At 38.4% G+C, this 16445-nt stretch overlaps 1 protein-coding gene across 8 annotated transcripts in view; it reads right to left on the bottom strand.

Annotated features, from left to right (window-relative positions):
• Positions 1-16445, bottom strand: part of BCAS3 (BCAS3 microtubule associated cell migration factor) — a 451757-nt gene that overhangs the window by 358043 nt on the left and 77269 nt on the right. For all 8 annotated transcript variants that reach the window (XM_067538144.1, XM_067538140.1, XM_067538137.1 and 5 more), the window contains 2 exons: positions 4165-4241; positions 2314-2397 (listed from right to left, as the gene is read on the bottom strand). In XM_067538144.1, the coding sequence (XP_067394245.1) occupies positions 2314-2397; positions 4165-4241 (161 nt within the window). The remainder of the gene's footprint in view (positions 1-2313; positions 2398-4164; positions 4242-16445) is intronic.

Raw genomic sequence — 16445 nt, 5'->3', positions numbered from 1 at the left:
CTGCCACGCTCCAGCCAGGGCGCTGCTGGGCCCATGTGGTAGGATAGGGGTGAGGCGGAAGGGGCGGGACTGTGCAGGGGATGTGGCCGCCACACGGCGCTGCTTGGGACCGGGAGGGGCTCCAGTCAGGATGCCGTTGGGTCCACGTGAGGTGGGAGAAGGGCGGGGGGGAAAGGGGCGAGGCTGGGAGGGGGGAGCGGCCGCCATGCTCCAGCCAGGGTGCCACTGGGCCCACATGGTAGGAGAGAGGTGGGGAGAAGGTGCGGGGCTGGGATGGGGCACGGCTGCTGCCGCGCTGCACAGCTTGTTCTGCAGCCTTTCCACAGAATGGAGCTCACGGACCATTGGCTGAGCTGGAGGGCCTGATGAAAAGCTTGCCTACCCCTGCACTAGATCATCATAATGATCCCTACATCGGCCTTAAAAGCTATTAATCTATGGTCTTGTCTAAGGACCCTTGTGCGTTGTCCAACAGACACTCCCTGGCTGTTTTTTCAGTCCCTGTAACAAAACAAAAAAGCTAGCCTTTGATCTGCAAGGACTATTGAATGTGTGCTACTTCGCTGTATACAGGGCTTCACAACAGTGTGGCCTGCTCTTTCCAATGGCACATCAGTTTACATTAAAGCCACTATACACTACTCTGGCAGTGTAGTGACCCTCACGTAAAACCAGAATCCAGACTATCTGAGCACAATTACAGCAAATGCTGCTGAGCTAGTTAGCCTTCTAAGCCCATTTGCCCTTTTTTAAAAAAATGCTAATGCTAATGAGATGGAAAGTATTTTTTCACCCTTTTTCACTGAGCATGAAGAAACTCAAAGCAGATATTACAGATTTAACGTTGTATCTTCAGGAGGAGGAAGATCCAAATTTCCCCTGAGCAATATAAAACCTGTGATTTCTCTCCCTCTCCAACCACAGCACAATTGGGTTCTAAAGCCATCTTGATGGAATACATTCATTTTTATGTTTTATTTGCTTTTATATCAAACAGCATGACCTTTGCTTTTCTCTGTGAGTTCTTTAAACTGTTGGTTTTTTCAGTGCAGTTATGCTTTCTATTCCATGCTGTCATTTAGATTCACTTTGTAATCCCTATGATTAGAACTGTTTTGTTGTATATTTCACAAATCAAAAGGCCTGTGGTTATAAGAAAAGCTTGTAATCAGCATGAAGTTTGCCAGCCAACACCAAAATTCACTTTTTTGTGTGTGTGAAAAAGGACTGACTTGACCAAATGTGAGACATAAAAAATCTAGGAAAAAAATGCATGCTCTTTTGGCTTGCCTATGATTTTTCCATGAAAACCCAGAAGCTTCCAAACACACAGAGGAACGTTGTTAGAACTAAGCAAACCATAGCCAACGGTATCTAAATGTAAATATTATTATTAACACTCAAAGGCTTTTTTTAAAAGGTTATAGTAACTAGAGCGGGGTGAATAACTGATTTGTTAGTTCAGTGAGTGAATCCAAAAATCTGAAAAATAATTCAGTTTATGTCAACCTGAAAGAACGATTTTTAGGTTTTTTCTCGCCACAGTGAAAAAAACAAAAAAAAAATTCATTTCAAGTTTAATTAAACTTTTCCTTTAACCTGAAACGTTTCGTTTACAGGGAGGTTTGGGGTTTTTTATTAAAGTTTTTTTGGGGGATGTTAAATCTAGCTAAAATTCTAAACAAATATTATTTCCAAACAAAGTCAAAACATTTAATTTTGAAAATGTTGAAATGAAACATTTCAACTTTTTTAAAGAATTTTTCCCCTTATTTTTTTCCAGCCAAAACTATTTGCTAAATCCTACCAGTAAATAAATTATCTGCTGAAAAAAATTCAGTCAGCTCTAGTACTAAGAAGTTAATTAATTAGTTCTTCTATCCCTACAGTACAGTTTTATCACCCTTGAAATATAGTAAAAATATAATGCTGGAGCAAACATATCCATAAAGCAGCAGATCTTCTGTGTTTATAAACTGAGAATCAACATGTTAAGAGATCAGTCCTGCTTGAGAAGCTTTAACTGAGAATACTCACATGAGCAAGGGTTGGTAGTGTGATAAAGGTTTGAAATATAAAAAGCCCAATCCTGAAAGGCACTGCATTCCTACAAAGAGGTGCTAAGCAATGGCTGCAGGATCAGGCCCCTATATTTGGTTTTAATATTATTAAGGCAATTCCAGCACCTTTCTTAGATTTTCTTCTCTTTTGTGAATGAGAAGAAGGGGGAAAAAAATCTCAATATAGTTCAACAGGGAAATCTGATAATCATTGCACACGATAACCTCTTCCAGCGGTTGCTGATGTACTCACTTTGGCAGCACTAATGACTGTGGCAGTGTAAGACTGAATGTTGTCTCCACAGGCTCCACCACGGGACTGATGGCACCGGATCAGCTGCGAGAAGAAAGACAGCCAGCAAGTCACTATTATTAAACTATACAACCCCGTAACCCATTAGTATAGCTCTTATTTATCATGTACAGTGGTGTGTTTTTTCATACAAATAGCAAAAAGCCCTGCTGAGACACTTAACCCCTTTTTCTAATCTTCTGGGTGCCACCCAGACTGTCGCATGCTCAGCTTTGGTTTTCAATTACAAGATGAGTAGTCCCTAAGAATTCATAAACTTTGAAATGGTGGGATTTTGGGTCTGGCAGCGTTACCACAAATACATTTAAATAAATATAATCAACGGCTTTAGCCATGTCTATGTAACTTTAAATATTTGACATCCTAAGAATTTGGATGTGGCTTCATCCCTCCCCCTTTTTATTATACAGACTCTAGTAAGCAGAAAAATTACAGAAGAGGAGAGTTAGCTACATGCACATTTCTATTCTTTGGGCTTTGCTGAGATTTAATAGGTCTGCAATTGCATTGCTTCTAGACTGCTTTTTCTTTATTATTAATAGACCAAAATAGAACACCTCTACCCCCACCAAACTAATGAAGACTGCTGGTTAAATAAAATGGCAAATGAGTCACTGGTATTTATTGCTGCTGCACAGAAAATGTCGACTCTCTAGTTGCTCCCTTCTATCTTTTTTGTGAAAAGAAAGAGGAGAAAGGAATAAAAATCACCCCACGCTATATCTTCTGCAAATGCCTCTTTGTAATTACACTAAAATGGGATAAAGAATAAAAACGTAACTAAAAGAGGGCAATAGTCAACATATCTGAGGGAAACATCAATAGTTCAAATTCTTTTTTGATCTATTTATTTGCAGCAACAGCAGCACTTGCAAAACAAAGATCAGTCTGTAAATTGAACAACACTGTAGCTGATCGATGGGTGTGGTGTTACTTCCAGAGGCAGACCTAAATTTGGACAGAGGTATAACAGCAGGCAAATTAATAAAAGCTGCCTCTCTGATAGTCTTTGGCTCAGTTGTACATGCAGCTATTCCTGTCACAGAAATGTAACCAAGGATGAACCTGAAAAAGGTAAGCCCCTCCATTTTAAAATACAAACCATGCTCTGATAATGGAAGGTGAAGTTTACAAACACACCTTGTTTTAAATTTGCAATTATCTTTTAGGACTGCACTGGGTAGAAAGAGTGCTAATTATTTTCCTTGACATCTAATTTTTCTCTCTTTGACTCTGAAAATAATCACAACTAATTCAATATTTTACATTCTCGAAGACAGCTGTGGTCTTAAGGATTGAGTCTGGAGGCAGGCAGCCAGGAATTTTTGAGTTTTAATCCCAGCTCTACCCACTCACTTGCTGTGTGGTCTTAGACAAATCCGTGGACCACTTTGTAACTCAGTTTCCCCTAATTGTAAAACAGGCATAACATCTGTCTGACAGGGGTGTTCAGAGTTATTGTTTAAAGAGCTGACATAATTTTAAGGTGTTAATTGCTGAGTGAGCTATATGATGCAATCAGGCATTGATAAATCTCCCTTTTCTGCCTGTGTTATCCTTGTATATCCAGGTCCTGTAAAGCTCACACAGTTGAATCAGATACATAAAATAGAGGAATGATATAACTGCAAACCAAAACACAGCTGATAGGTTTAATGTTTGGCCTACCACCATTATCAATATTCTTTGAAAGACTGTAGTATTTTTTTATATGTTTGTTCCAGAGATGTAGGTAAAATCATTCTGGTTTCTCTATTCCAGAAAATATTTAAAATTTAAGCTATTCCTTACCTTGTTTTCTGCATAAGCAAGCCAACGACTTCCAAGAGCAATGGGATTCATGTTTGGCCCAGGACAAGGATAGCAGCCTGAAAATTTTCAAAAGGCAGCACTGAGAAATATCTTAATGACTTCTTATAAAGAATTTTACTTATTGCCAAGAAAACAAGAAGTCTAAACAAAGAGCCTTCAATTGCCAATATCACTCAGCAAACGTTTACATTTTTGTAGCTGAAGATAAGATTGCGGCTAAATGAGCCATTTTATTAACAGTTAATTAAAGTGTAAACGCTAATTTTTCCTTATGCTTGGGTTTCTTACTTGTTCAAATGTCCTTTTGGAAGGCTCATCACTCAAAACTGCATGAGGTATTAGCTTTTAGCTGAAGTTATTGGGGGGTTTTACTATTTAAAAAAAAATGGATTTCTTCACATTGTGACCCAAGCAATTCTATATATTTACACTACTCATTTCACTTTACTGAATGCCTGCTGGTAATCCATAACTGCAATGAGGTCAAAATAATTTTTAGAGTCTGTGGATGGCTTTTGTTTTGTTTGTTTGTTTGTTTGTTTGAAAAGTATTTTTGTTTACAGGTCTTGTCTCACAAAGATTTATGTATGTATTTAACTTTACCCGTCATGAGTGAAAATTAAAATCAATGGCAAAATTCCCATTGACTTCAACTTGTAATTTCACCCTCCAAGTAGTTCCATTAAGTCATAGCAACTACTCACAATGTATTAAATTAAGCCCATATGTAAGTATTCATGAAAGTGAGAGCTTAACAGCATTGACTAGAATCATGAACAATATAGAAAAGTTCCAGAAAAGTAGCCGTGTTAGTCTGTTTTTAGCAAAACAGCGAGAGTCCTGTGGCATCTTAGACTAACAAATTTATTTGGGCATAAGTCTTCGTGGGCAGAAACCCACTTCATCGGATGCATCCGACAATATAGAAAAGGTGGTGTTTAAGCTTCCTTTGCCTGGCTTTATCAATGTACTTCAGTCTTGGCTTGCAATACTTCTTCTATTCCAGTACTGAGTCTCTTTTAAGCAGACTGCCTATCATGACAAACTGCATGCTTGTTTTGTGATGTGCACAAAACAAATAAACTGGCTGGAAGAAAGCACAATTATCACCTTCATTTGCTCAAGCGCAGCATCAGAACTCCAGTGAGCTTCATACTACATTTTCCATCACTCATAGAATCAGAGATATGTAGGGCTGGGAGGGTCTCGAGAGGTCATCTAGTCCTGACCCCTGCACTGAGGCAGGACCAAATATACTTAAACCACTCTTGGTCTAACCTGTTATTTACAGAAAATAGGTGCACATGCGCACACACGCATAAAGCCTTAATATTTTAAAATATATATGCATAAGGCTAGGATTAAATTTTTTAAAAAAACACCCGGAAAATAACAGTATTAAAAAGAAACTAAAGTTAAACATACCTTTGAAAAGTTGAAAAGGTGAGGGTTTAAATTTTTTTTTTTTTTTTTTTTTTTAAAGTTGCCAAGGTTTAAAATTATCTTAAAATAGATAGGGGTAGTGTTAAATGTCAAAGATTAACAAAATATAGAAAATGCTAGTGTTAATTATAAACAAAAATGGGCTTAAAATGAAAAATATTATAAAGAAAAGTTTTGAAACAATTTAAAAGAAGAATAGGGAAGAGTAAAACCTAAATAAAAAGCTTAAAAGGGAAAAAAATCTGGAACTAAAAGTTTTGCTCTTACTATCACACTCTGACCAATTTGCTGTATACTGTGTCCTGTTTCCCTTCCCTTTGTCTTTTTTGGTCATTTTAGATTGTAAGCTTTTGGGGGCAGGGACGGTCTCTTTCTACATATATACAGAACACATAGTACTATGAAGTCCAATCATATCTCAACTGAGGGCTTAAGTACTTCAGTAACACAATATAATATAATATTTTAACCAACCATTTAGGGCCCCAATCCTGCAAATAGATATTCTTGTGCAGATCCTAACTCCAATGTCACTAACATCAATGGGATTTCACACAGATATAAGTAACTCCAGCAGAGTTATTGGCAGAATTGGAGCCTGAGGCGTGATTTGATTCTGACTGACATAACGTGAAAGGCTAGTGCAGTAAAGTCTCAAGTCAATAAAGTACCTTTAACCATGTGAACAGTCCTATTGGCAGGATTGAGGCCTGGACTACCTAACACGGTATCTAAATGTTGGCATGACTAGCATGTTAACAGTCTCTGGAAAAAAAGGTACAAAATATGAAAACTATATATAATTGTTTTTAACAAGAAATATTATAGGCAGTGTAAAAAGCCTATCAAAGGATTAACCATCCATATTTTCCTCAATTATCTTCCTGAACATAATTTACATTACACCAAGTTAGAGCATTTCTCTCCTATGGGTTGACCAAGATAAAAGAAAAACAAAACAATGCATTTAAAATGCTTAGATATGCCTGTATCATTTACTGGAGATTTGGTTAGTCCAAACCATAAGCGAAGGGTAGACTGGGATCAGTCAAACAGCATTTTAGAATAGTACACACATTTAGCAACAGAAGGGAATGGAAGGACGTGCAGAATATAGTTCAGTGCAGTACTAGTGGAGAAGTGACATACACAGAGGAAGTTAAATATAGCTACACTTCTATTTGATCCATTTATTTCATGGGTCAAATTCTTGTATACTGATCAGTTAACTACAAAAGAACAAGCAAATCCATTCCTCATCTACGGCTGACAGAGACTACAGATAAGAACGATCTTAGTACAACACCCTTTTCACACTAGCTATAGACCTTTAGCATTTGCTTCTTGAACAGACACTTGGCCAGTACTTTTAGTGAGGACAAAGGCAATACATTATTTTTTAGACTGTGCAGTGTTGAAAAAGATTTAATACAATTTATTAGCGCACACCGTTTAGACTTATTTTTATTATAATATATAACTATTATATACAAAGAATGGAATTTTAAAATCTCAAGCACATAATTATGTGAGACTCAAATATGCATTTGAACATAGTTCTTTCTGAACACATGTAGAAGTGGATATTGGACTCTTCATGAGTTAAATCATGCCCAATGTCTGTTTTTCGGAGTAGAAGTGGAAGTACTATAAGACTCAAAAAAATAGTAATAAGCCATTTCAAAGGTCATGAAGCCATGGTAACAGAAATAGCAGCAGAACATCCCACTAAACCCATCTTAAGCCAGGAAAGCAAAACCAAGTGAGCATTTTGTAAGATGCCTTTTCACCTTCTTGATCTTAGGAAGGAAAATGAAATCAGAGAGTAAGATGCCACAATTGTTATTGCACTCTAAAAGTGCATAAAATGTGGGCAGCCAGAGCCACTTAAGGAAAGAATGCAAAAATCCTTCTTAAGGTTGTAAATACAATTGTGTTCTTCCGATGGCATTATGGTTATAAACCAGTAAGGACTTAATGCTGACCTCAGCTTCAGCTTGTACAATTGCTATCTGATTCAGTAAAGACATGCAGGTCCTTTGAATTTCTCTCTCTCTCCCTCCTGCTGAACATCAGATATCCACCAAAAGCTTTTAAGTGTTAAAATTTGTCATATACATCTCTATGGTGTTTGTAGTGTACAATGTCCAGTGTCAGCCATCTGTGCTTCCCAAACCCCACAGCTACTCTGGGGTAGTGTAATGAGGACATGGCCTCCCTCAGGGACTGACAGGAAGAGACCACCATCCATCCCCCGTGGGCGGAGCCAGGAAAGCCACACCCATTTTATCAGAAGCAAAGGGGCGGGGCAGGAAGTTTAAAAGGCAGGTCCTGCAGCTCAGTTGAGGGGGAGCTACCAAAGGAGACAGAAACTTCTTGTCCCCTGCTGAGCCGTACGCCTGAGAGTGAACTCTGCAGCTCCAAGAACTCAGAAGAGTTACCGGGTCAGCAGGATAACAAGAGCAAGAAGGAGCTGCTGAGACTGCCACTGGCTATGTAGCTCTGGGAGACAGAGGAACCCCATGAGATAGAGGTACACTGCAATGGGGTAGTAGGAAGTAGCCCAGGGACACCAGACAATAGTGCGGTTGTATTATCCTAACTCTGGTCAGCATGTTTCAGAGGGGTGCCCACCAACCGCCACTGTTAGGGATCTGGGCTGGGACCTGGTGGAATACTGGAATACAGGTGGATACAGGCGAAATAGTGTGATCCCAGGTACTCCTTACCCCCTACGGCCACATCACCCCAGGGTGACTGCTTACCCACTTAAGGCCAAGAGGCTTGCGATTGATTGTCCACGGTCTGCCTGAGCTAGGAGGCCAGGTGAGAGACTGCTCACAGCTCTGCCCTGCCTAGAAGGCCAGGGCCCCAAAGACTGCTAATTCTCCTTTAAACCAGCCTTTACAGATATGCGGTAGTGGGGATGTGTGGCCTCCCTTGGAGACTGACAGGAAGGGACGGCCACCAACCCCTACAGGTAGATACCAAAGAACAAACTGATATTAACTGGTAATTAAAAAACACATAAACTTGGAAAAATGTAAGCAATTTAAAGACAAACTTCCTTTTGAAAAAGAAAGCTTTTACTGATCATTTGAACGAACTGAAGATAGTAAGGAAATGTAAAAAGTCTCATTCCTTTGGTCAAAATGAGTCTATACACAAAATTTAGAGTATCTCCAGTAAAAGGTGTTCTTATTAACTGTATCATTACACGACAGGTAGTAAACTATGTGAAGTAGATTTGGTCAACTTGATACATCTCTACTTGCAAACCAGTCGGTTCCAATAATGACCTCCACAGAAGTCAGCAGTTCAACTCAATACTAAACTCTCTTCTCTCAATTAAGAAAAAGGGTGTAAAAAAAAAAAAGAAAGCAATACCCTTCAACTCTTTCCTTTGTGACTATGTGTTTGGGAATCTTACTGCACCATAAGAATAAACAAAGGGTTATATTTTATGCGAAGAAAAGCAAATTGTTTTTCTGCTGTCCAAAAAAACTCTTACAGCTGGAGTCAGCAGAACATCATCTACTCGGCAAATGTAAAGACAAACAGCATGACCTGTCAGGCTTTGCTATCCAATCATTGTAAGCATGACTCTCTTAAAGATTAACTTCTACTTCTACTAACCTTCAAAACAACTGAAGAAAAATCCATTCTAAGCAATAACGACAGCAGTTCTTTCATGTTTACAATAAAAATGAACATAATGAGAAAGCAGCGCTAACTGTCAGGAAGACCGAAGTTTCCAAGTTTTAATAAAGCTATTAAAGAGGTCATGCAAGAGAAGATCACAAAGAGAAAGCCCTCCCAAAAGTACGGCAAATCATTCAAGTACTTAGCAACACTAGGTCTTATAACAGGCTTTACTGGGAAGTTTACCCACCCACTCCCCATATAAAAGGTTAGCACATCGCAGAGGCTAATTTAAATACTTCTAAAATACACATTTGATCTCTTAAATTAATACATACAGAAATGAGATTGCAGTTTGTGATTAAGGCAAAAGACTAGAACTGAGATGTTTAAAATCTCAGCCTAGGAGTAAGGCTCTATTCCCAGCTCTGCTGCAGATTTCCTTACTAACTTGGGCAGTCACCTAATCTCTCTGTGCCTCATTCTTCCCATCTGTAAAATGGGAATAATACTAACTTACCTCACAATCATAACAGAGGCAAAATTCATTAATACTTGTAAAGGTCTTCAGCAAAAAGGGCTATATACATGCAGAGTTATTTTTGTTACTGAATTGTATGTATTTTAAAATATAAATTCGAAATAAGCTCAGTTTGTGATCATTTAACTCAAAGCTGGTTTTAGTCATTTTACTGTTGCACTGAATTTGATTTCACTGAAATGGAATGACCTCAGCCATAGTACAAGAATGCTGAAGTTACTGATTAAACAAATAGGGTTCTGTAAACCTCTAAGTAATTATGAAATCCCTGCACATTGAGTGAAGAGAAGGAAAAGGGTATGAGTTGTATTATTTCTCAATAGCCCTATGCTGTGCAAAACCTTAAGCTCTTACAGAACTCCTAGCATTCAGAGTCTCTTATTCACATGCACACAGTAAATGTGGTTACCTCTCCTTTTCTCATGATGGCAACCGACAAACTCCCACTCCTCTCACAACTACCTTCCTGCTGTTCCCTGCTCCTGAAGAAAGTCAAGCCCCTCCATTCCCTGAGAGAACCTTCCCCTTTACTTAAAATGTATTTTTAAAACTACTCCTCTAGTTTCAGTAACAGTAGCATGAATAGATGGAGGGTGGTCAGAGAAGAGCAACATCCACCCATTCAGCTTTTAAACAATCAGTGAATGGGGAAAATATTCTTAAGAGAAACAGGGCCATTATGAAGTAAGTCACATAGAATATAATAGGAATTAAACTAATACGACTTTCCAGATTTACTCTTAAAGACTGAATCATCCTATAGAATGTGCAGTGGCAGTCAAAAAAGCTAATAGCATGTTAGGTACTATTAGGAAAAGGATAGCTAAAAAGACAGAAAATATAATCAGGCCACTGGATAAATCGGTGGTACACCTTGAATACTGTGTGCAGTTCGGGTCCCCCATCTCAAGAGATATATTAGAATTGGTAAAAGTACAGAGAAAAGCAACAAAAATGATGAGGGGGGGATGTTGTGAAGGCCAAAAGTACAGCTGGGTTCAATGAAGAATTAGGTAAGTTCAGGCAGGATAGCTCCATCAATGGCTATTAGCCAAGATGGTCAGGAATGCAACCCCATGCTCTAGATGTCCCTAAAACTTGACTGCTAGAAGTTGGGACTGGACAACAGGGAATGGATCACTCGATAATTGCCCTGTTTTGTTTATTTCCTCTGAATCAACAGGAGTTAGGAGCCTAGCTCCTTTTGAGTATGCACCCCCAGGTAATAAGTGGGACAAGACTACATCGTTGGTTGAAAAATTCTTGTACATACTGGGAGGGGCAATATTCCACTCACAGTCACGTAATTAAGGCTGTAATAGCTTATTCTGGTTCCTCTTCAGCAACTTCTTACTCAGACCAAATTCCTACCAAAAATCACTAAGTCAAGAGTGTTGAATAGAGCTCTGTCACAGCCGTCTTTGGATCTAAACATAAATTGGAACACAAGTTTATTTGTCTTTAGAAGATCTGACATTTCTAACAGCCACAGCCACTTATTTTTAGTTTGTACTTTTTATATAAAACAAATGGCACTCTGACAATTAAATATGGCTCCATGTAGAGAGAAAGGGTATGTGCCCTTCTGTCTCCTTTCTACATGCAATGAAAGTTGATATGCTGTTAAAACTGTTTCAAATTTATGTGCAACAGAATAAAACTTTAAGAGGAAAAGAACGGAATTGTCCATGTCAACATCATAGTTTTTCTTTAAACTGAGCCGACAGGGTTATCTCAATACACCATGGGTATGTTCAGTCTTTTATAGTACACTCTAGGGACTCCATATCTACATCCATTTTACCGTCTTTTAAAATGTCTGGTAATGACATCTATCAGTCCTTGTCTTTTGCCTCCACCACCTAGCCCTGGTTTCTGGTTTCCAATGAAAGCCTCTTCAGTATGTTGCCCTCGCCAATCCTTTTTACGTGACCATACTATAAAAATCTCCTCTTACTCATAATGTTTATTGCCTTCCTTTCCCAGGTTCTCTCTGATTTCCCCTTTTCCTCTCTCCCCACCCACACCCTCTTTGTTATTAATAGCAAGGCAATCTTCCTCCTTTTAATGGATGTTCCATGCTTTATATCCACATAAAAGTGAGGATTTCATACTGGTGTTGGACAATTTCATTTCAGGTTACCCCTTTGTCTTAGTGATTATACAACATATGGGTAGGAATAGTACTACTAGAGAGGTTCCCTATACGGCATCAGTCAGTCTCTAATTCCAAACTGTGAATTAAACTGCATTTGTTTGGGATTGATGCTGCCATATCATATTGGTCGAGATCAAGTCAGAGCTGATAAGATAACCAGGGCCTAGACTGGTCAGCAGATGGACAGGATCCCTCCGAGGATTATGATTTGGGAAGTGGCATACATCCATTTGTATCAATTTTGAACAACTGCCCCGGCTGATGCAAGAGAGCATTGTTCTGCCAGCGGTACAGATTTCTGGAACGAGTTGTTCTGCTTTCTTGGGGGCATTAAAGATGTCAAGGCACTTTCTCAAGAAGGTTTTAGGGTTTTAAAACCTGATTTCCTGGCCCTATTCCAAAATGAATAATTCTATTACCTGAAAATATTTGTCTTGTAGTAATTATACAAGGTATTCGCCTTTTCCAATGTCAAAAGTATGTGGCACTTCACAATCATCTAAAATTACAATATTCCATTCCTAAAGAACTGTGCATCCTAAACTGGTAGATAAAAGACGAAATGACAATAGACTGAGGTAGACAGAGATTGTAGAAAGGGGAGAGAAAGTAAATACCACATAGTGATACTGTTGTTTCAGAAGTATTGTTTATTCCAAGGAAAACAAATCATAAAAGTTGTTTTGTCTAATATTTCTTGTTTGTTTAGGGTTTTTTTAGCATCATCAGGCAAACCAAATGTATTTGTTTATATATTATATAAAGCAATATTGTTTATAAATTCCTTTGGAATCCTTCTGGATGAAAGGCCCTATCTAAATGTTATTACTTTCATACTGTCACATACTGTACTGAGATCATCTATTGTTTTTACACTTCCTACTGTTTAACTATCACCCATACGATCAAACAAGAGAGCAAGCAGGCAGGACGCACCTTATTGTGAAACCATGCTCAGCATCTATGGCTTTCTTTTTTCTTTTATAACTATCACCATCAAAACAAAAGACAAGAAACAAGATGGAGTACACATCCACCATTGTAGATACACCCTCTTCTTCCCCAATCTAGCATAAGATTCTAAATCATTGTGTGTAATTCTCACACATACCGCAATCCTACAATGAGCTTTGTGAGTACAGACCCGTGAACCTGCACAGATGCCGAGCTCCACTCACACCACGCTCACTGGAGGATCAGAATTGTAATCATTTTGAACTACCCAATTCGCATAGAGACCTCCTCTTCCCTTGAATTCCATCACAGCTGTTAAGATTATTTTGCTGTTGGTCCTTGGAGTCAAGCTCTTCAGGACAAGTGTCGGAGTTTTCACTACAGAGGAAAAGCTATAACTTACAAGAGGAAACAGACAGCAACTGGTATTCTATACATTATTTTTAAATTTCCCAAGAGCTGTCAAGTTTAGTTGATAAACCTGATTTATAAATTTCCCTTTTGTTTTTAATGCAAGTTTTTTCCCTAATTGTACCTATACGTCACTGTAAAAGCTTATAAACAAACTAACGCTGATGGAAGAGTAAGTCTCTGTAATTCTTTAAGTATATCCTGCTGGCCTTCCCAAAAAAAAAAAAAAAAAAAAAAAAAAAGTGGAATAATTATATTGGTAGTAGGATAGCACAGATTCCCAGATGCAGCATAAAATGCCTTGTAAACCATCCTCCAGCTTTAATCACCCTATTGCTTTTTAGCATTTCTCATGCAATGCAGTCACAGTTGAGACAAAGTTATCTTGTAAACTTGTTTATTGATGTGAAAATAGCAGAACTACTACTAACATCCTGTGGACTTGTCACAGGAAAAGTACATGATGCTCTTTAATGCCAAAGAAATAAATTTTGAACCTAGAACTTTCTGACCACTTGAAACTCAGATCCCTTAACTTAGACCAATGAGCTTTCCTGCTGCCATAAGTATAGGTAGCCAAATGGCAGAATTTTAAAACTACTACCCTAATAGTGTTCATGTTTAAACTGTTGAGTCCACATACTAATGCTTAAACAATGTGTCAACCAGGTTATACGGTGGAAGCCATCTAGATGTTCAAAGAAAAGTAAGAGTAAGAGTAGAGCATTTTGAAGAAAAAAAATTACCAGGTGGGTTGTTGCAATCTGGACTCATACCATACACTATATCATTCCACCAGATCAGACAATCAGAAGCAGCAATCACTGCCAATTTTGATTCAGAAGTGAAAGGAATGCAAGAAATGCACAAGAGTCGCTCTCTTCTAAAAAGTACTCATTTTCAACTCCTTTAAACATTTAATTCTTTCATGAGACATCTAACATTCCTGTTTTGTAGCAAAGAGGACCCCAGACACTGTTGATCAGTGAAAAGGAATTCTAACAAGTTCACAAAAGAAGCCTAGGTGACTTTCAGACCTGGTCTTTGGCAGGTTGAAACCAATACATTGTTTCTTGAATATGAATATTTACAACAAACAATATAATCCATGAATTCACAGATTAGAGTATCAATAGCAGTGTGTCCATTTTTATTTTAGTAGAGGAGGGGGAAGGGCATTCAGGATATATTGAACAATTTTAGCCCCATGGTTACGCAAAAATCTTCCTCTTTTATGGGCTATGAAGTACACTGACTGAACTCTTCGGAAAATTACCTCTTAAGGGGCTAGTTGTACAGCATCAATAGAAATGTGGTGCCAGATAATGGCTGCAATAACTGTCTTGGTCTCTGGAGAATAATGGATTGTGAATATATCAATATGAGGAGTGGAAGGGCAAGAGAAACTGGGCAGACGCTAGTTACTGGACGCAAAGATGATGCCACATGTATGATGTTATGTGTACTCATCTCTTTTCAGGGGGAGGGAGGAAGTTCTTTATAGAGAGTAAAGTATCCATAAAGCCATGTTTGTAATCATCGATGTTCAACTAACTAAGCATTTTTGGAGGGGGAGTTGCAGGAATATTGATGGCATACAATCAATGAAGTACAGTTATTTCACATTTATTCTTTACAAAGACAAAAAAGCCTACACATCATTTTGAATACCAGTTTTTGATCCTGCAGTCACATGCAATATTCAAAGAGAGAGGCTCTGAAGCAAAACTGATTTGTACCAGAGTACAAGTCCAATGATCTAAAATCTGCACCTCAGCATTTACAACTAGCAAAAAGGAACACATTTTCAGTGTAAGTGCCAAATGAGTTCAGCGGGCTGGGCTACAAGGAAACACTTCAAAAACAGTGAACTTGCAGACATTCTTGGATTCATTTTTTTTTCCTTCCATGATGCAGGCTCTCTCTTGAGGAAGCTGACTTGGCTGCAAATGTAGGCAAAGGGAGGGTGGAATGCCATAGGAAAGTTACAAACATGAATTCTTTGCAAACTGAAGGTGTGTCTTTATTTAGCTAACAGATGCAGAAGTAGGAATACCTTCACAGTCTAGATTATTGTCTATACCGGAAGTTTGTTACCTTTCTATGATTATCCACAATATATTTTCCATACGAGTTAAACACCTGATTTAAATTCACACAGAGATGGGGGCACCTGTAAAATGAGTATTTATTATGAAAGCCTAAAGTAAAGTCAATTGGCTCTCTTCCACTCAATTCAACTGTTACATTTTCATCTAACAAAATGCAAAAAAAAAGCCATATACTAATGTAATGTTAAAGTGGCACAGTTAGTCTCACAAAAAAAAGTTAGGAAATGCAGAAGTTAATGTTCCAACAGAAACATGAACATGACCATGTTGTATATTCTGAATATTCTATGGGGCATTTATTACACTACATATTCAACCACAAAAACAGGAATACAAGATACCACATACATGCAACACAGCTGCATTAACATTGCTTGCAGAATCTTAACTTCTAAATTCCTGACACTGATCTTAATTGTATGTTCTGCATTTAATTTAAATAATCAATAAAAAGGGATGACGCACGTTGCTTCTGCTTAATGATATTAGCATTTAAATGGCCTTAATGAGGCTTTGAGGTTTACACTTCAATGAGGTGAAATGGGAGATTTCCCACATCTGCAGCTACTGTTGTTGAGCTGGAGGTAATTTTTATTAGTTTGTGTTATGACAGCAGCATCTTCAGATAGAGAGTAGTCCTAATTGTGGTTTGTGTTCTAGCCCCTTTATGCCTCTCCTTCAGCATAAAGGAGCCCCAACACAGCTGGATCACCACATCTGGATCCCTTTACTAGGGAAATTCTCCAGGAAGCCCTCCACTGAGCTCATTCCACCAGTCCCCAGTGTACAGGTATACCAATGGGGGTGGAGGGTGTCCAGCAGTACTAAAAGGTGTGGCTGAAGCACGGCAGTGAACTGCTGCTCCAATTCAGAAAATGGAAAGGCATCTTAAAGCCCACCTCTGCCCAGCCCCCACCCTCTCCTGGGCTGTACCTCCTGTAAGACACTGCTCAGAATTGGGATCAGAAACATTTTATTTTAAAATCAAAATGTAGAATGT

The sequence above is a fragment of the Emydura macquarii genome, unplaced genomic scaffold (genome assembly GCF_026122565.2).
Source record: "Emydura macquarii macquarii isolate MOO-44397 ecotype Brisbane River unplaced genomic scaffold, CSIRO-AGI_Emac_v2 contig_450, whole genome shotgun sequence".
In the NCBI taxonomy this organism is placed as follows: Eukaryota; Metazoa; Chordata; order Testudines; family Chelidae; genus Emydura; species Emydura macquarii.
This window is presented reverse-complemented; position numbering and strand designations above follow the sequence as displayed.